Source organism: Mauremys mutica, chromosome 1, assembly GCF_020497125.1.
Source record: "Mauremys mutica isolate MM-2020 ecotype Southern chromosome 1, ASM2049712v1, whole genome shotgun sequence".
Classification (NCBI taxonomy): domain Eukaryota; kingdom Metazoa; phylum Chordata; order Testudines; family Geoemydidae; genus Mauremys; species Mauremys mutica.
Window position 1 is genome coordinate 353,587,992 of NC_059072.1, and position 20,752 is coordinate 353,608,743.

General features: G+C 45.6%; 2 protein-coding genes across 2 annotated transcripts in view; one reads left to right on the forward strand and one right to left on the reverse strand.

The window, feature by feature from the left end:
* The window catches only part of C2CD3 (C2 domain containing 3 centriole elongation regulator), a 90,316-nt gene extending 79,156 nt beyond the window's left edge, over positions 1-11,160 (reverse strand). Inside the window, exons 1-2 of the mRNA XM_045022215.1 lie at positions 11,039-11,160; positions 9,299-9,568 (exon numbers count right to left, since the gene is read on the reverse strand). Of these exons, the coding sequence (XP_044878150.1) occupies positions 9,299-9,568; positions 11,039-11,102 (334 nt within the window). The 5' untranslated portion in view covers positions 11,103-11,160. The remainder of the gene's footprint in view (positions 1-9,298; positions 9,569-11,038) is intronic.
* Positions 11,161-11,392: 232 nt separating this feature from the next.
* The window catches only part of PPME1 (protein phosphatase methylesterase 1), a 40,542-nt gene continuing 31,182 nt past the window's right edge, over positions 11,393-20,752 (forward strand). The window contains exon 1 of the mRNA XM_045022226.1: positions 11,393-11,563. Within this exon, the coding sequence (XP_044878161.1) occupies positions 11,466-11,563 (98 nt within the window). The 5' untranslated portion in view covers positions 11,393-11,465. The remainder of the gene's footprint in view (positions 11,564-20,752) is intronic.

Sequence of the window (20,752 nt, forward strand, 5' to 3'; positions counted from 1 at the left end):
TCAAATATATTGATTTAAATTACAACACAGAATACAAAGAGTACAGTGCTCACTTTATATTATTAATTTGATAACAAATATTTGCACTGTAAAAAATGATAAACAAAAATAGTATTTTACAAGTAGCCTAGTAGTGCAATCTCTTTACCCTGAAAGTGCAACTTACAAATGTAGATTTTTGTTACATAACTGCACTCAAAAACAAAACAATATTAAACTTTAGAGCCTACAAGTTCACTCAATCCTACTTCTTGTTCAGACAATTGCTCAAACAAGTTTGTTTACATTTACGGGAGATAATGCTGCCTGCTTCTTATTTACAATGTCACCTGAAAGTGAGAACAGGCATTCCCATGGCCCTTCATGCTTCGGCCACCATTCCAGAGGACATGCTTCCATGCTGATGATGCTTGTTAAAAAATGTGTTAATCAAATTTGTGACTGAATTCCTTGGGGGATAATTGTATGTCTCCTGCTCTGTTTTACCCGCATTCTGCCATATATTTCATGTCATAGCAGTCTCGGATGATGACCCAGCACATGTTGTTCATTTTTAGAACACTTTCACTGCAGACTTGACAAAATGCAAAGAAGGTACCAATGTGAGATTTCTAAACATAGCTACAGCACTCGATCCAAGGTTTAAGAATCTGAAGTGCCTTCCAAAATTAGAGAGGGACAAGGGGTGGAGCACGCTTTCAGAAGTCTGAAAAGAGCAACACCCTGATGCGGAAACTATAGAAGCTGAACCACCAAAAAAGAAAATCAACCTTCTGCTGGTGGCATTTGTCTCAGATAATGAAAATGAACATGCATCAGTTCGCACTCCTTTGGATCATTATCGAGCAGAACCGTTATCAGCATGCATGCATGTCCTGTGGAATCATGAAAAGACATATGAATCTTTAGTGCATCTAGCACATAAATACCAAGGTCGTCTTCCTGCTGACCGAAGCAACAGCTGGATTCGGCGTCTACCTGAGTGACTGAGCAGTCCTCTTTAGGACCGCACTGCTCACCTCCGTAGTAAGAGGAAGGGGCTAGAAAAGGTGCCCTAAACATTGTTTGCTTCATAGAACCCTGGCCAGCTTACCGCAGCTGGAGGGGATCCCATCTTATGCGGTCGAACAACAAAATTTCAAATAATAAAACGTAAGGTGACACCACTCATTATTGGTACATGGAATGTACACACGCTTCAAGATAACCCCTCAGCAGATCGACCAGAAAGAAGAACAGCCCTGGTCGCCAGAGAGCTCGCAAGATTTAACATCGATATTGCGGCCCTGTGTGAAACTCGTCTAGCCAACGAAGGTCAGCTCACAGAAACAGGAGGTGGTTACATGTTGCGTCTCGGTGCCTCTCAGGCGGGCACGGACAAAGCTCAGCAGTCAATGTGATTGGTAGCAAAGTCATTTATTTCTCTCCAGCATACTCTTATATACAATTATGGCAGGCAATCAAGCAATTGCTAATTGGTTAATAAGGTACACACAGGCACAGCTATAACTTCATTGGATAACTGTCATCCTGTACAACTTTCTGATTTATTATCCTGTTTACTGCCTACTGGCAGATGAGAACCAGCCCAAGGCCAGCATCTCACTACACAGCTCACAGCCTAATTAGCCCGTCCTTGAAGCCTAAACACCTCAGCTTCTCACACTACCATCTGCCAAGTTAGCAAGATATTCCCACATCTCCCCCCTTTTCTCAAAATCAAAGCAAGGAAGGGCAATAGCAAAACATTCCCAACTCATAAAATCAATACTACAATCTACACAAGCCAAAACAAAAAGGCAAATAAAAACACCAGCTGCCTAACTAAACTGTAACAATATCTTCCGCAGTGCCCTGCTCTTACCTATTACATCCCTCCTCCAGGTAACATAAGTGGCCCAAGGGGCCAGGAGGGTCCCGCCAAGGTGCGTGCCACACAACAGCAACGGCGGCCACACAAAATAGCAAAATACAAAAGGCAAACAGCAAAAATACACAGCATGCTTAGCATTAAAACAAAACCAAAACCAAATAATATTTCCTTATTCTATAGGGCTCATCTATAACTATGCAATTCTTGACACATAACACCAACAACACCAAACAAAACAAAACATAAAACACCAAAATAAAACAAATAAATGATGTAAATTCTGCAGGGTTCCCCCCTTCTCTATTGCACACCAAACTGTAACAAATTTCTGTTACCAATTCACCCCTCATATGTCAGGTGATCAAACTGACACTGAGGGGGGAGGGGGGGGTCCTAGAGAAAACACACCATAAACTACATAAAAATCTTCCCTAAAACAACACAACAACAATTCTGGCCAGAAAACAAACACCACAAGACAAAACATAGAACACAAAACATAAATTGTACTGTGCCAGTAAATGCATGGTATATAAATGCTATGCAGCTAGCATCAATATACTTTAATTATCTAAAAAACAAAAACAGGTCTACCCCTACTGGGCAATCAATCATTACATAGAATACACAAATACCCTTATTAATTTCAGGCAAAACAGGGGAATTACTTCATCAGTTAAATCATTTACAGTAATACAATTGCATCCTGGCTTGCTTCTAAATTCAAAGCTATTAACAGCTTAAAATTTTTTACTTTTAACTTCTACTTTTAAACACTGAAGAAAAACATCACCACTTATATGCCCTTAAGCCTAATACAATTTCAATTACATAGCACTATATACACTCTTCAGCTAATACAACAAAATTATTTATAACCAAACAATTACAAACTAATTTCTTTGCCTAAAATTTATTTACAAACATTTTAAAAACATCAAAAACTTTCTCTTAACATCTTTACAAAATTCAACTGCTGTTCCCTCTAGCAACCACAGAATTAACTTTTTACTCAACTTAAATCACCATTTTAAGTATCCCCCTGAATATTTGAAATTCCCAAGCTTGTGCTCAATTACCTGTTCGTTCCACTACACCCTCACAAGTTTCCAACCAGTTTTGTAATCTCTTTATTTATTGCCTGCCCGCCTGGGCCCGATCCTTTTTTTCTTTCCAAGTTCTCTGTCTATTGCCTGCCCGCCTAGGCCCGATCCTTATTTCCTCTTGCTAAACCGTTCCTTTCAAGGATACCAACTTATTTTACTACCAATTTAGCTAGGAGGGTGTACCTTTTAACTAGCCCCCATCCTTCTGGTATTCTATAAACAATTATCTGTACTTTCCCACCGTGGGGGCTACATTCTCATGCATATAACTTTAATTACAGCATCTGCTTTCCGCCTATCTCATTTAATATTGGCTACATCTAGTATCAAACAGCCTTGCAACTGCCACTAGTCAGCACATAACACAAGAAATTACAAAAATCAGATAAGGCTAACAAAAGCACTTTACATAAAGGTACTTGGGGTCACATAAATTCAAAGCCATTCTTCCAAATTACCTAAATTTATGCCTAGTAACCTACAACTCCCCCCTTTGAGAATACTCAACAAACCTTTTGGCTGAGTTTTCTCAAACTTTAAGAACAAAAAACAATGAAACTCTAGGAAGCTGGGGTAATTAGTTCCACATTATCCTCCCCATGAACCCGGCAGGATTCGGGATGTGAGAGCCCTCACCCCCCAACTGGTCCACATGCTGGGGAAGAGCACTGCAAATATTCACACTTCCACCCAGACAGTGTCCAGGTATATCTCTACAGCCCCAAATCAGATGGTACTCCTAATGTATCTGTAAGGGCAGTGGGCCATCTTGGTGCTTAAAATCACTCTGAATGGCCATCAGCGGAGCTCCAACAAGAAAAAACTAAATAAGGGCAATATCATTTACAATCCAATCAGGGAGGGCAATACATGCTAAACATTTTATCCAAAACACAGGGCGCAGCCTGTAGAATAAATCCCAAAATCCAATTAATATCACACGTCTCAGCAGGAGTCCCAAATTTCTTCCTGCCAGTGTACAATTCTTTGTTTCTTCACCAGGGTCAGTTCTCAATGTCCTTTTAGTCAGGAATTTCTGGACTTTGGCAATATCAATGATGTGAATGTTTTTTCTTCTGTTCCACCACCGTCGTGGTTCAGCTTCTACGGGGGAAATTATCAGGACATTATCCTATAGTGATTTTGCTTCTTTCAAAAAAAAAAAAAATCCAATAACATAATGGGGGCTGCAGCGGACAAGGGAGAGGTTAGCTAGCACGTCACCTTGTCCTTTTTTCCTGCTGTTTAAAAGCACAATGAAGCTAAAAAAAAAGTATATATATAGGCCAATCATCAGTAGAAAAATTCTCTTGATGTGAAGTGGTCTTTTTGCAGTAAAAATCATGGGTCCAGGCAGTCAGTCTCCTGGTTCCAAGGAGTGGGGGGGGGGCTGCTAGGATCTTTGGGCAGCTCTTCCATACCTGTGAGAAGAAACAGCTAACACATTCCGTTAGCTGAGTGGCGTGTCCTTGACCGGGGCGAAAAAAAAAGAATGAGCTGTCTTCGATTAACTCATTCTGTTCTTTTACTTTCCCTGCTTGGCTTCTTTTAAACTGTAAATCCTGTGTCAGAACACCCAGCTGTTGCTGCTCATACCGGAGAGGCATAACGATTTTCTCGGCACTGTCCCTGGCTCAGACCAGCCAGCGTAGGATGCCTTCTCCAGGTTCCTGCCAAAACAACTTACTTGCTTGTAGGTCCGAACGACCTCCGGGGCCACGGCACGAGCCTCTGCCTGCGCCGTGCACTCCAACGTCTTCCCGTCCAGGGCTCGCTTCCAGCGGAGCACCTCCTCGTCCTGTGCCCGAAGGGCGGTCAGGAGGAGCCTCTCCAGCTCCCCCTCTTTCCTTAATAAGTGAGGTAGTGCAGCAGGGGAGATTCTTTCCCCCTGTCGGTTCATAATGTGCAATAAAGGCTTCTGTGTTATCTTTTCTTCAGCTGATACAGCGGTACTCATATTAGCCGCTTTCCTCTGGGCTCAGGCGCGCCTCTCTTTTCAGACGCCCAGCAGCTTATAGCTGCTCACCTCTGAGCCCAGGTGCGCCTCTCCTTTCGGACGCCTGGGGGCTTCTCCAGCACTCTCCGCCGCGACTTATAGCCGCTCTCCTCTGGGCTCAGGCGCGCCTCTCTTTTCGGACGCCCAGCAGCTTATAGCCGCTCACCTCTGAGCCCAGGTGCGCCTCTCCTTTCGGACGCCCGGGGGCTTCTCCAGCACTCCCCACCGCAGCTCCTCCGCCTGGAACAGGCCACCGACACTAGGCCACCGACACTATCATCATTCGATTCGAATCACGTCGGGGTCACCATTTGTTGCGTCTCGGTGCCTCTCAGGCGGGCACGGACAAAGCTCAGCAGTCAATGTGATTGGTAGCAAAGTCATTTATTTCTCTCCAGCATACTCTTATATACAATTATGGCAGGCAATCAAGCAATTGCTAATTGGTCAATAAGGTACACACAGGCACAGCTATAACTTCATTGGATAACTGTCATCCTGTACAACTTTCTGATTTATTATCCTGTTTACTGCCTACTGGCAGATGAGAACCAGCCCAAGGCCAGCATCTCACTACACAGCTCACAGCCTAATTAGCCCGTCCTTGAAGCCTAAACACCTCAGCTTCTCACACTACCATCTGCCAAGTTAGCAAGATATTCCCACAGTTACACATTCTTCTGGTGTGGACGCAGCAGTGACAAACGTCGTGAATCTGGAATTGGTTTTGCGGTTAAGAATCATCTTGTCTGCAAACTTGCCAGTTTTCCCACGGGTGTGAACGATCGACTCATGACACTGCATCTCCCACTACCGAGAGGAAAGCGAGTTATGCTAATCAGTGCTTACGCACCCACAATGACGAATCCGGATGAAGTAAAGGACAAGTTTTATGAAGATCTTGATGCCCTACTTTCATCCGTGAAGTACACCGACAGGCTGATTCTACTTGGCGATTTTAATGCGAGAGTAGGATCCGATCACTCTACCTGGGATGGCGTCATTGGAAAAAATGGAATCGGCAAATGCAACAGCAATGGCCTACTACTATTGAAGACATGTGCGGCTCATGATCTGATCATCACCAATACCATCTTCCGTCTGCTCACTCGCAAAAAGACGTCCTGGATGCATCCACGCTCCAAGCACTGGCATCTCACTGATTATGTCATCGTGCGGAGGAAAGACAGACAGGATGTAAGGGTGACCAAGGCCATGCCGAGTGCTGACTGTTGGACTGATCATAGACTTATCTCTATTTAAGCCTTCACATCAAGCCAAAGAGACGTCCGCAGGGAAACAAAGCTGTGATGAAAAAGATCAACGTCAGTAAACTGAGGAACCCCAACACAGCAGCTTTACTAGTAGAAGATCTTGGCAACCAACTCTCAGAGCTGCAATTAGAGGAACATGTTGAGAGGAACTGGGAACGCTTTCGTAATATTGTGCACTTTTCTGCACTAAAGGTTCTTGGACCCTCACACAGGAAACAGCAAGACTGGTTTGATGAAAACGACGAAGAGATCAAGGCTTTACTTGCTAAAAAGCACTGCCTTCACCGTGCTCATCAGAATGACCCGTTGTCAACAGCTAAGAAAAATGCCTTTAACAACATTCGCAGGACCGTACAGAGTAAGCTTCGCAAGATGCAGGACTCCTGGTTGAGTGCCAAAGCAGATGAAATCCAGAAATTTGCTGATAGAAACGATGCCAAACAGTTCTACGAAGCCCTTAGATCCTTGTACGGACCTCGGCCTTCAGGGAGTTCCCCTCTACTGGACTTAGATGGTGTAACTCTCATTACTGAGAAGACTCTGATTCTACAGCGTTGGGCTGAGCATTTCCAATCCGTACTGAACCGTCCATCTTCCATCAATAACGAGGCGATTGACAGAAAGCCCCAGACGGATATCAACTACAGCCTGGATGTTCCACCATCAGAGACTGAAACCCTACAGGCCATCAGCCAGCTGTCCAGTGGCAAGGCTTCAGGATCTGATGCGATTCCAGCGGAAATCTATAAGGATGGTGGTGCAATGCTTGTTGACAAACTCACTCAGCTGTTCCAGTCCTTCTGGAATCAAGGGTCCATTCCTCAGGAATTGAAAGACACGTCCATCGTACACCTCTATAAGAGGAAAGGAAATCGAAAAGTTTGTGATAATCATAGAGGAATATCACTGCTTTCTAGCGCAGGTAAGATCCTTGCACGAGTGTTGCTGAATCGCCTGATTGACCACCTGGAACAGGGTCTACTACCCGAGACACAGTGCGGCTTCCGCAAAGAGCGTGGCACTGTGGACATGATCTTTGCAGTCCGACAGCTCCAAGAGAAGTGTCAAGAGCAGAATCGCGAATTGTATACCATCTTCGTGGATCTTACCAAGGCTTTTGACACTGTCAGTCGCGAAGGTCTGTGGCGCATCATGTCGAAGTTTGGGTGCCCTGACAGATTTATCCTGATGGTACATCAGTTCCACGACGGCATGACGGCTCGTGTTCTGGACGACGGAGAAGCTTCAGAGGCCTTTCCCGTCACAAACGGCGTCAAGCAAGGGTGTGTGTTGGCACCGACCCTGTTCAGCATAATGTTTTCAGCCATGCTGTCAGACGCCTTTCAGAACAGTTCCTTGGGAATCAGCCTGAGATACAGGACTGATGGGAAACTGTTCAACCTGCGAAGACTCCAGGCTGTCACCAAAATAAAGGAGACTGTGCTACGAGACCTCCTTTTTGCTGACGACTGTGCCCTGAATGCTGGATCAGAGCAGGAAATGCAAGCTAGCATGGATAAATTCGCAGCAGCATGTGACAACTTCGGCCTCCTCATCAACATAAAGAAAACCGAAGTGTTGCACCAGCCAGCTCCGAAAGCCCAACACCAAGAGCCCACCATCACAGTGAAGGGACAAAAGCTGCAAGCAGTGGACCAATTTACATACCTTGGCAGCACCCTTTCTCGCGCAGTGACAATTGACATCGAGGTCAATTGCAGAATTGCCAAGGCAAGTTCTGCATTTGGCAGACTGCTGACCAACGTGTGGGACCGCCGTGGAATAAGCCTTGCTACAAAGCTTAAAGTCTACCGAGCAGTAGTACTAACTACCCTGATGTATGCCAGTGAGACTTGGACTGTATACAGGAGGCACGCTAGGCAGCTGAACCACTTCCATATGACTTACCTCCGCAGACTTCTGAGGATCCGGTGGCAGGATAAGGTGCCAGATACAGAAGTCCTTTCCAGAGCAGGCCTGCCGTCAGTTTATACTCTGCTCATAAAAGCCCAGACACGCTGGGCAGGCCATGCTGTAAGGATGCCAGACCGCTGCATCCCCAAACAGCTCTTCTATGGTGAGCTATCTCAAGGAAAGCGATCGCATGGGGGACAAAAGAAGCGATACAAAGACACGCTGAAAGCCTCTCTTAAGTCCCTGGATATCGACATTACCTCCTGGGAAACCTTGGCACAAGATCGATCGACATGGCGTACGCTGATCCACCAAGGCTGCCAGACATCTGAAACCAGAAGGATAACCATAGCACAAGAGAAGCGAGCACTCCGTAAAGCCAGAGCTGCAAATGCTGTAACAGTGCTGCCCACGCATGTCTGTCCGACATGTGGCAGAACATTCCGTGCCCGTATTGGCCTTGCCAGCCACCTGCGGACACACTGTGGACAGCTTACAACCTGCTAGATGTCAAGGTCTTCTTCGAAAACGATGGACGAACATCATCATCATATCTTGCGACGCTAGCTATAACAGTGTCATGCAACTGCTCTCACTTTCCACTGACATTGTAAACAAAAAGCGGGCAGCATTATCTCCTGCAAATGTAAACAAACAATCCTGCAGTAAGGTTCCTACAAGTCTAAGGTGATACAGAGCTTGCTGGAGGATTGGGCCTTAAAGTTTTTGGCTTTTTTAAAGGGTTCTTGACAGGATTGTTTTGTCTTCATGACATTTCAGCTGCAAAAAACACAAGATGCTTATTGTGACAATTCTTTGGCTAGAAGACACAGAGCGCTCACTCTGTCTCTTGAATACTTTTGCCATGATCAGTCTACAAGGATATTTAAGAACATCTAGTAGTATGGGATAGTTTTTTATTTTGATGATTCTCCTGAGGGTTATAAACATGCAATACCCTTTGAAATATCAAACATGAGACACTACATAAAACCATCTTTTAGATTCAGTAAAAATAAAATTAAGTTATTACTTATTGATGCACTTCCCAATTCCTGCTGAAGTCTACTGAACTGATGCCATAATACAAACAATTTCTACTGCAAAATTAATACAGAGGATACAGCTATTGTACCTGTCAGGTAGGAGGCAAACTGTTTTGGCCCACAGCGAATTGCATAGCGGGTGGTGGTTTTCACTGCTTTTTGCTCAGTCTGTGAAGTATTCCTGGGATTAAACAGCGTCCCATCTGATGTCTCCCCCCACCACCTCACCCGGATGAGAACAGAAGTAGGTGGTTTAGACACCATCCATAAGATTTTACTGACTGTTAACTTGAGAAAGCAGCGCAACTGGCCTTCAACAAGAGGTGGTAAACTTGTAGAAGGGGAGATATCACTGATACCTGTGGAGATATAACACAGTATTATTTCTCGAAAATATAAATTCAAGTAGTATATTTGAGAGGCAGATCACTTTACAAAGTTAAAAAAAAAAAATACTTGGAGTTTACCCTGCAGATACGTCTAACATTCTATGCTATACTTAGGTTACCCTATAGATATTTAGAACATTATAGCCTACAACCTTTGTGCATTGCAGATTCTTGGCATGACTGTAACACACCTGGTGTTCACATACAAAATTTGTTGCAACAATTAACATTCACACCACCACTTAGACTATGATTGCTCTGCGCAAAGCCATCTTTAGCACCAGTGAAGCTGGAAAGTGCTGCGATTGCAACTGGTCTGTCCAGTACTGCCCAGCAATGCTCCCCACCATCCTTCAGGGAATGACCACCCTGGATGATGGAATGACATCTTCCACATCCCTTCTGCATCTCCAGGGTACCCACCATACGCATGGAGCCTGTCTTGACCTAAGTGTGCCCTTAGAGTACCTGTTGCTTCAACAAAGGTACTCCCTATTACCTAAGTGGCTTTAAGTAATCACCAAGACTCATACAGGGCTCCCAGCCCTCTGTTGCACCTCAAGGGCATGACACACCACATTATAATCCCCAATGGCCACTACGCACCTACTGCACCAGTAGAGGTAACTACTACCTCCCGACAGGGTGCACAAGGTACTGCCACCCCATTATCCAATCATGCTATGAAGAGTGCTACCACCCACTCCTTCAGATGCCCATCACAGGATCTGCTGCCTCTTATGAGCCCCACAGCACCCACCACTGCACACCCTACTGCCACCAACTGCTGAGGGTATCTACCATGTCCCCCCGGGGTACTGCTCCCTCTCCCCACCCAGCCAGGGTATCTACTGTGTCCCCCCAGTACCGCCTCCGCCCCTCCCCAGCCAGGGTATCTACGTGTTCCCCCCCCCGGTACCACCCACTCCCGCCCAGCCAGGGTATCCACCATATCCTGCCCCCTGGTACCACCCACCCCCTGCCCAGCCAGGGTATCCACCGTGTCCCCCCGGTACCGGTACCGTCCCCGCCTCCCCCAGCCAGGGTATCTACCGTGTCCTCCCACCCCGGGTACCCCCCCCCCGCCCAGCCAGGGTATCTACCGTGTCCCCCCCCCGGGTACCCCCCACCCCCGCCCAGCCAGGGTATCTACCGTGTCCCCCCCCCGGGTACCCCCCACCCCCGCCCAGCCAGGGTATCTACCGTGTCCCCCCCCCGGGAACCCCCCACCCCCGCCCAGCCAGGGTATTAACCTGTGCCCCCCCCCGGGTACCCCCCACCCCCGCCCAGCCAGGGTATCTACCGTGTCCCCCCCCCGGGTACCCCCCACCCCCGCCCAGCCAGGGTATCTACCGTGTCCCCCCCCCGGGTACCACCCCCCCGCCCAGCCAGGGTATCTACCGCGCCCCCAGGGTACGGGCCCCCGCGCCGGGCGCTCACCTCTCCTCTTGCGGGCGCCGCCTCCCACCCTGGGAGCGGGGCCCTTCGGCCTCTTCTGCTTCATCCCCCAGCCGCTCCCCCGCGCCAGGCCCGGCTCTCAGCCACCGCCGCTGCCCGGCAACCGCCGCCGCCTCAGCCCGCCGCGGGGCGCCCTGGGACACGGCGGGAAAGCCACCCACAGCCCGGCGAGGTGAACTACAATTCCCAGGGGGGCGCTGCGGCTCCGCTTCCGGCGCGGGAAGATTGCGCGAGGGGGAGGCACTTCCGGCAGAGACGCTCCCCCGCCAGTGAGTCGTAGCGGGGGCGGACTCTATTTCCCGTGGTGCAGCGCGGCGCGGCAGGGGGTACTTCCGGCGGGGGGGTGGGTGCAGTTGCTGCTGGCTCAGTTGGGGCGAGACCTGCCCTTGTGTGTCGGCCTCCTCCCGTCATGTCGACCCTGGAGAAGCACCTGCACCTGGGCCGCCTGCCCCCCAGGCCCGCCGTGCCCGGCGGGGGCGGCCAGTCCGGCTCCAAGATGCGCATGGGGTAGGTGGGGGAGGGGAGCTGCGGATTTTACCACGGGGGCGCTGGGGATCGGGCCGATCGGCAGAGGGGGCCCGTTGCCGCGTGGGTGGGGGGATGGAGGGGGCCCGTGGGGGGGTGGGGGGATGGAGGGGGCCCGTTGCCGCGTGGGTGGGGGGGCCCGTTGCCGCGTGGGTGGGGGGATGGAGGGGGCCCGTGGGGGGATGGAGGGGGCCCGTGGCGGGGTCGGGGGATGGAGGGGGCCCGTGGCGGGGTGAGGGGGTCGGCAGAGGGGGCGCGGGCGGGGTGGAGGGAGGAGGATCGACAGAGGAGGCGAGGGGCCCGTGACGGGGTGCGGTGGGTGGGTAGAGGGAGGGGGATCAACGGAGGAGGCGAGGGGGCCGGTGGGAGGGTGGGGTCAGCAGAGGGGGCCCGTGGGTCGGTGCGGGGGGATCGGCAGATCGGGCGAGGGAGCGGGGGGGTGGGGTGCGGGGGGATCGGCAGAGGAGGTGAGGGCGCCCGTGGGTGGGTGCGGGGGGGGATCGGCAGAGGAGGTGAGGGGGCCGGGTGGGTAGGTGGGTGGGTGGGGATTGGTAGAAAAGATGAGGGCATCCGTTGCGAGGTGGGGACGTGGTGGTGGTGGTAATAATATTTGAAATTATTAATATTGATATGGGAAACCACCAAACACTAATTTAACCGTCAATTTCTTTATTAAATCCAAAGGCCAAATGGTATTTATACCATTGCTCCAAACATGCCTAAAAAGCCTAACTAATAAGCAAGTTACTACATCCAAAGAGTAACAAAACATTTATAAGCATTTAATCAAGATATTTACAAATGGGTTAAACCTAGGGGTGCTTAGACGCATGGGCTCCAAAGTGGTCAGGCAGCTTTTAGCAGTGAACCCCTTTAAGAGTTTACTTTTTATACCATTTAACAAACAAGTGATGTCATAACCCATTACTGACTTCAACTAAAAACCAATTTGAGACAGTTCATCCTTATTTCCAATCTTAATCCAGATAAGATTTGCAGCCTCCTTTCTGCACAAGGCCTTTCCTTCCTTTCTTCTCTTCTCCACGCCCCTCATCCTCCAGCAGAACAGAGGGAAGGTTTGGGCTTGTTTCTTTTAAGACAGTTTTTGTTTTGTTACTGTAGCTCTTTATTTTATTAGTTACTTTTGAAACCATACAACCTTCTCACACTACAAGTAATACTACTTTTTATTTTTACAGCCTTCTTTAACTTGCTGGTTGGGGCCTTCTTTACAACACACATACACACTTATTAAAGTTAGTTTACGTTTGGTTTCTTTAATTTTATACTTATCTTGCGGGGGGGATTGGCAGAGGAGGCGTGGGTGCCAGTTGTGTGGTGGTGGTAAGGATTGACAGAGGAGGTGAAGGTGCCCATTGTGGGTTGGGTGGGGATTGGCAGGAGAGGCAAGGGTGCCGGTTGTGTGCGAGGGAACATTTGGGACATTGGCCTCAGGCATGGGATGGGAATTCTAACACGTTAACTTGAGATGTATTTCAGCAGATTGAATAGTTTCCCTGGAGGGTGACTTTATGCTAATAATTTTGATGTTTCTTGTGTGTTTTTGTTGGAAATTCAGTTTCAAAGCAGGGTGTTCACAAATGCTTATGAGATGTGTCTGGACCTAACTTGTCAGACCATCTGTCTGTCTATATGAAGAGAATTAGACAGCTGAATGGCTATTTACAGTAAAGAGCATCTCCTTAGCTTGGCATAGGCAGCTGATTTGACTCCTACTCAGAGAGATTCTATTAACTGATGCACATTGTCTAAGTGGGAGCTAGTGTTCCTTCTACCCAACTGACAATGATGACTTGAAATAGTCATGGTTTGAAACTGGGGCCTACCTGCTGCCTTTTCCTTTAACTTACTTGTCTAATTGAATACACTCTATTGTTAAGATCCCTCAACATCCTTCTCTCATGAACAGAGCCTGGTGAAGATAAATATTTCAGGACATCTCTTCGTTTTCAACTATGAGTCTTCTCTGAAGCTGTTTGTTATTTGTGAATGAAGAAATGCTCGTTTAACTGGTGCTAACTCGGTGCAAGTTTAGCTCAAATATTATTACCCAGCAGGAGTCTACATGAAGCTGGGCAGTAGGTGAACTCTGCCAGGTGCGTAAGTCCTTGCTCCTGGGAAGTGACAATCTGCCATCTGGGATGGCACAATACAGAGCAAACAGGTAGTGATCTTTATAAACAAGTCTAAGTGTATAATTTGAGAGCGAAGGCCTGGTCAACACTTAACGTTTAGAGCAACCTGGCTATGTCACTAAGCTGACCTAATTCCCAGGGTAGATGCAGTTAAGTTCTTCTGTCAACCTAGCTGTTGCTCCTTAAGGAGGTGGATTACCTACATCAATGGAAAAACCTTCCATCGACACAGGAATTGTCTACACTATGGAGATGCAGCTGTACTGCTGTAGTGTAGATGTGCCCCAAGAGAGAGAAAGATTGGCCAATGTTAATTATGAGGCTGTTTGAGATGTAGGAGGAGGGATGAAAGAAAGGAAGTGGCTAGGAAAGCATCTTGGCAGGAGCATAGTGACAGAGGGGGAGATGATGGGCTGGAGTTAAGGACAATTTTGAAGGTGGGGAGAATAAGCTTGAACGTTTATATGGTAGAAAAGGAGGTGTCCACGGTAAGGAGATGATTATAGCAGTCACAGAGGAATGTGGTCTTGGCAGTGGGGTTCTGGATGACCTGGATGGGGAGAGATTATAGCTGTGCAGATTTGGAGAAGGGGAGGTTAGCTGTAATCACATGAGTGCACAGGCTGTATGTGGAGATGTTGTAAAGTAGCAAAATTTGGTCAGGACCCAGATATGAGGGGCCAGAGACAGGGTTTGGGCACTGGGGAGGACAGTGTTGGTAACAGTGACAGAGACTAATGGAAAAGTAGGGGGCTTATGGAAAGGCAATATGTTTGGGTGTGCACGTTACTTGCTCAGGTTCACTTCCAAACCAAAGAGTGTGCGTGTTGCCTCCGCTTAGGCCACGGATGAATTTAGTTGGAATTTGAAATGATGGCACAAAATCCACGTAGAAAATGATGGTACAGAATGAAGCAGAGTATGCAAAGTAGTGTTTTGTATTTCTCTACCATCTTTTCTCTTAAAAAAAAAAAATGGCAATGCTTTTTGCAGATGGAAAGTACCATTATCACAAGTTTTGCATATGGGGAAACCATAGCAGAGAGGAGTTGCGTGATTGGCCCATAGTCTTACAGTGAGTTAATGACAGTCATAAATATAACACAGAGGTCCTGACAACCCTGGATCTAACCATTTCTTAGTGATCACTCACAATAACTTCCACTTCTGCACCCATATTTTTGAATTTAGCTATTAGTCCCATGTTTAAGGTAACATTACATTCTTTAAAAGGAGAAAGGTTAAAAGGATGTTAAATAGTGGTTAACAAGGGGAGTGTAAAGGATTTAATTCTACTTCGGATGTAATTTGTAGTGATTCTTAATCTTGCAGCCTAGGTATTGTGGTGATGGGCTGTTCAGAAGTACAGGTAGTTAGACTCTCTACCCTCTTCATACACTAGTCAGGTGAACAGAAAGATCCTTCATCCTGATGTGCACTAGCTGTTTCTATTGAAACAACTTTTACTAGTCTCAAATAGTTTAACAGCGTAACTGTTGAATGAAACTTGTTAGAACGAGGTCTACTGCCACTCCTATCAAGTGCTGCCAAAGTCTTGTATATTTTTAGAGGCTTAAACTATGCTATAAAAATGTCCTCTCTGCTGGAGCTGGCATGTATCATCGTGGGGGGGGGGGGGGGTTGTTGCTAACTCAAGATTGTTAAAAACCAGTGGTTTGTTTTTCTCCAAATTTAGGAGTGTAAGACTTGCCACACTGAAAGAGATCAGTAGATCATCAAGAATAGCATCTAAATTGGGGCGGTGACTAATAGCTGATCCTTCAGAAGAAGGTAAAGCCTACTCCTGTAATACATTTGGGGCTGAATCCTGTGAGGTGCTAGCATCATCAACTTCTATTGACTTCAGTGTGAATTGATGGCATAGGCACAGTGCCCAAGGCCTGATTCTAGGAGGTGCAATGCCATTTATTGGGTGAAATATCCTATCAGATGAGTACAGGAAATAGGTTTTACCCTGAAGCATGAGATCAGATAATTTACAAAATTTAATTTTGTAAGCTGCTCCTCTGTGATATTAACAATTCTTTTGGCATCTGCAGGTGGAGGGAATGTTTAAGTAGATACCTTGTTGTTCTTGATAATTTGTATTTTTTTTGTATTTTTACCTCTGCGGAAACTTTTCACATAGTTCTAAAGGCTCTCTTTAACTTTCGGCTTATTCCATTCTATATAAATGAATGATATGCAATAAAACTTACTCTAGATCTTAATTACTTTGTTTTAAAAGTTTCAAATAAACATTAATAAACTATACTCCTTGTTAATATTTTTTCATAATTCTTTTTAAAACTGAATTGCATTGAAGTATTTAATGACATGGCTTTGTACCTAAAGCAAGGAGTATCAGAGTTAAGAATTACCTTGTACTTTTCACAGAAGTAGAAATGAGAGAATGAAAAATCTGCAGTACATTTTGTTTAGTTACTGCAGAGGTCTTAGGACATTGAACAGTTTGTGTTCGTATCAAATGTTCTACTGTGGTACAGAAGCACTTGGAGTGAATTAAAAACTGCCACAACTTTACTAATCAAAAGCCTGAAAATGCAGTCCACCTATTAGAGAAGTTTTTGTATGTATCTGCTGTGAAATCTTTTTGACAAGAGGTTTTAATAAAATGAGTAGAACTGAGTGACTTGTCAGAGGAGGATACCTGTCTGGAGAGTGCACCTGGCTTTGAGAGCCTGCTGGTGTCTATTCTCTGACATGCCACTGAGTTGTAAGACCCTTGAGCAAGTCCTTTAACTACCAATGTCCCCATGTGTAAAATGGAGCTGCTTACCTACTTCATAGAGATGTTCTGAGGATTAAACCCATTCCCTCATCAACCTTTTATTTAGCTTAATTATGGTAATTTGCATTAAAAAACACCCCACCCTAACATTCACACTTTGCAAAAAAGGATCTTTCAGCCTTATTTCATATAAACCTTCCCATTTCTTGTCTATCATCTCTCTTGTATTTACGTTAAATATATAACTTAGAGTCTCGTCCTATACAGTTCTTTTATGGGAGTTGAAGGAACTGAGGACCTTGTATTGGGTTCACATGCTGTAAGCACTTTGGCAGGGAGTCTGTCTTAATTCTTTCCTTTAAAGCACTGTGCACACCTATGGCACTATAAACAAATGTTAAGTAGTTGCTCTGAGATTCTCATAAAGTGTTTAGTTAGTGCTGTTAACCTACTTTAATACTTAGGAGACCTGTAACACTTAATATTTAAGTAAAATATTTATACACCAATATTTTTCTGGAGTTAAGTCTGTGTTAAAAGCAGGATAGAAATCAGTTTGCAATCCTATGTTGGTCTGTTGTGCTACCACTTCTGTCATGTGGTTCCTGAAGGCAGGTGGCTCCAAAATGTTTCTTTTTAATAAACATAATATTCAGAAACATTTTCCTCCATATATGGGGTGGTATATGCTTGATGTCATGGGACCTTTCAGCCTACAGACCAAAGTGGCTACAATTTCTTTTGATGTTAACAATTTTCTTGAGTTCTTTTGCAAAATGCTGGTACATTGTGTGATGTATCCTTTGTATCACTACAACAGATTCCTAAATACCCAGCTTATTGACCCTTTTTAAAATTTTTGACTTGGAACAATAGTAAGCCTAGTAAGTTCTGGTCACTTATTCTCTAGTTGATGTCATGTTGGCTTTGTTAGTGTTTCTTGCTTCACTTCATTGCAATTTTGATCTCTGTTAACCTGTGATGAATGAATATATCTAGTAATTTCATATGGTTTGAAAATACTTGCTGTTTGTTCCTGGTTAAGTCTTGCAGTTAAATCATATAGATGGAGTGCTTCTTACTAATAATACTGCTTAGCACTTCCCATCTTCAAAGAGCTTTCAAATCTCCTCTGTATATGCTCTGGCTAGTGGAACAGTAAACATTTGAAGCTGTAAAATGTGTAGAGTTACCAACGCCCCCCGCCAATTTTTAAGGTTTCACAGTCACAATTTGCTATTTAAGTGATTTTTCTGTCTCCTGTTGCTATGTGAAACAAGGAGACAATGACTGGCCATACAAGGAAATAGTAAAACTGACTATAAATAAAAATATGCCTCAGTGCAGGGGGCTGGATTTGATGATCTCTTGAGGTCCCTTCCAGCCCTATTTCTGTGATTCTATTATGTTACCTCACCCGCCTCGTCTCTCTAATATCCTGGGACCAACATGGCAACAACTAAACGGAATAAAGTGCTGTCAGATGTGCAAAGTAAAACTAACACTTTTTTTCTCTAATCTTTTTTGTTTATAATCATCTTAGATATTACTTGGAACAAAAAATTGGCAGGCATGTGAATTTTTTCTTTTTAAGTTGATATGATGCCTTCTCATCATTTTGATACATCTGTTCACTTGGAGAAGGGTTGGGTTTAACTTTTTCAGACTTGGGAATAGGCCCAATGGAATCTGGTTAGACTAAGTACACCTCTACCCCTATATAATGTGAATTCAGATCGAACGCAGTAAAGCAGCACTCCGGGGGACGGGGCTGCTTTACCTCATTATATCCGAATTCATGCTACTGCGATCGGTTCCTCTGCGCCCACCTGTTACTTTCTGTGGCCCTCCCCGGGGGTCCCCCTGCCCCAGCTCACCTCTGCTCCGCCTCCTCCCATGAGCGCGCCACAGTGCTGCTTCTCCCTCCCAGGCTTGCCAGGCCAAACAGCTGATTGGCACAGCAAGCCAGGGAGGGAGGGACAAGCAGGGCGGCGGCGGCGCGCTCAGGGAGGAGGGCGGAGGTGAGCTGGGGCAGGGAGCGGTTCCTCTCCCTACCCTGATATAACGCGGACTCACCTATAACACGGTGAGATTTTATTTTTGGCTCCTGGGGACCACATTATACCGGGGTAGACGTGTATCTTAAAATGTTAACAGGCTGATTTCCTCCCAATAACCCCTCTGCATTGCTCCCACTAGACCTTTGACGCGGGAGTGCTGACTTGCCTGTCTCATCAGTCACCCGGTCTGTCGGGTGTGACTTCTGAGGTGTTGTGGAGCAGGTCGTGGGAGGTAGAAGTGGAGTGACTTGGATCACGCCAAGCAAATAGAAAAATGATTTACGAGGGAATTGATTTCTAAAACAGCCGCCCTTTAAATAGTGGTTGGATGCTTTTTTCAGAACATCTTCCTCCGACTCTGATGTTATCCATCTTGGGAAGGAGTTGTTGCTGAATTCTGCTGTGCTGTGGAAGTGTAAATCTAACAACTCAGCAGGTGTCAGTGGAGTTACTCCAAATTCTCAGCAGTGTAATGAGAGCAGTGTTTGGCCCTGTGAGATTACAAATGAGCACAGCCATGTAGCAGGAATGTAATGAATCCTTTGATCTGTACTTTAATTTATGAATAATGGTAGAATTAGTATTTAAATAACCTGAGTACTGAAAGGTTAAAATGGCTGCTGCAACATAGTGCTGGCTGGCTTTAACAGAGCTACAAGATGTACATTTGATTTTTCTCACATCTTAGAGCGCACTGCATCTCTTTCTGCTAACTAGCTCCTTCACAGACCCCTGGTGCTAGTTAACTCCAAGGACATCTCCTTTTTTTCTGTCCCATTCCCCCTGCTAATAGAGGATTGCTAGAATATGTTGTCCCATCACATTTTAAATGTCTCAAATGGTGGAGGTTCCACTACTTCCCTTGGAAAATATCTCTATCCAAACATTAACCTTTTAAAATCTGGGCTTGAAATATTTACCAAAGCTCACGTAGTCAGAGGCTGTTGCAAAAGATGAGGTGACCCCCTCCCTGTGAGATGCAGGGCAACTTCCTGGCGAAGGTAATAGGTTTCCTACCATAGTGTTCTCTCTGGGTCCTGCTTAGATGTTCAGTCTTTCATATCAGCCTCTGGTTAATAGGCATCTGGAAAAATCTGAAAGCCACCTCTCTTAATTGTTAGAAGGAAGGAAGAAGGAACTTTCTCTTTTGCTAGCTTAAATTGCACTGTCTTCTGATTGCTGCCTGCAGCAGATTTGGGGTTGGGAAGGAAGTATCGCTATCCCTTTCTCCTGACCTTGGTTTCTTTGATCCTCTTTTCTCCATGAAAAGCTCTAGTTCTCCCTGCTCATAGTTAAGAGCATAAGAGCGGCCATATTGGGTCAGACCAAAGGTCCATCTTGCCCAGAGGGAGTGAACAGAACAGGGAATCATCAAGTGATCCATCCCTTGTCACGCATTCCCAGCTTCTGGCGAAGAGGCTAGGGACACCACCACCAGTTTTCCCAAGCAGACACTGTGAAAATTGGGCTGTTTAGTTTCAATGTTATTTATATGTTGTAAATAGTAGGCATGAAACTGACTAGAGTTCTGTAACTTTCAACCTAGCCCTGCTTGAGAAAGCTCATAGTAGCTGGACAGAGATTGGTGCTTTCTGTCTGCAGACTCCAGGAGATGGGACTGCATCACATCACTCCAGAAGGGTTTTATTTGCAACCATAATTGTTAGAGATGTCTCTCTTAAATTTTATTAAATCCTACAGTTATAAATATTTAAAAGGACTGATAGCAGCAGTCACACACAAGATTCTCTATTGACCAAAAATATCCAATCCAGGCAAAGAGAGTGCACAGCAGGAAATGCCATAGAGACAGGGCAAAAAAAACAACCAACCATTTTTTAGCTAACATTTATGAAAAACCATTTAGGAGTTCTTGGCATATAACCCCCCCACCACAAATATAAAGTCAACTTCATAAAATCATCTTATTAGTCAAGAATCAATGATTTATCTGGAATATATATTTGTAGAGATAAGGCCAAAAGGTACTATTCTGATCTGCAGTATAACACACGCCAGAGGACTTCTCTGAATTAATTCCTGTTTGAACGAGAGCAGATCTTTTAGCAAAAACATTCAGTCCTGATGTTAAAAATTCCCAGTCATGGAGAATCCACCACAACCTTTGGTAAATTATTCCAGTGGTTAATTACCTGAACTGTTAAACATTGTGCCTTAATTCTAGACTGAATTCATCTAGCTT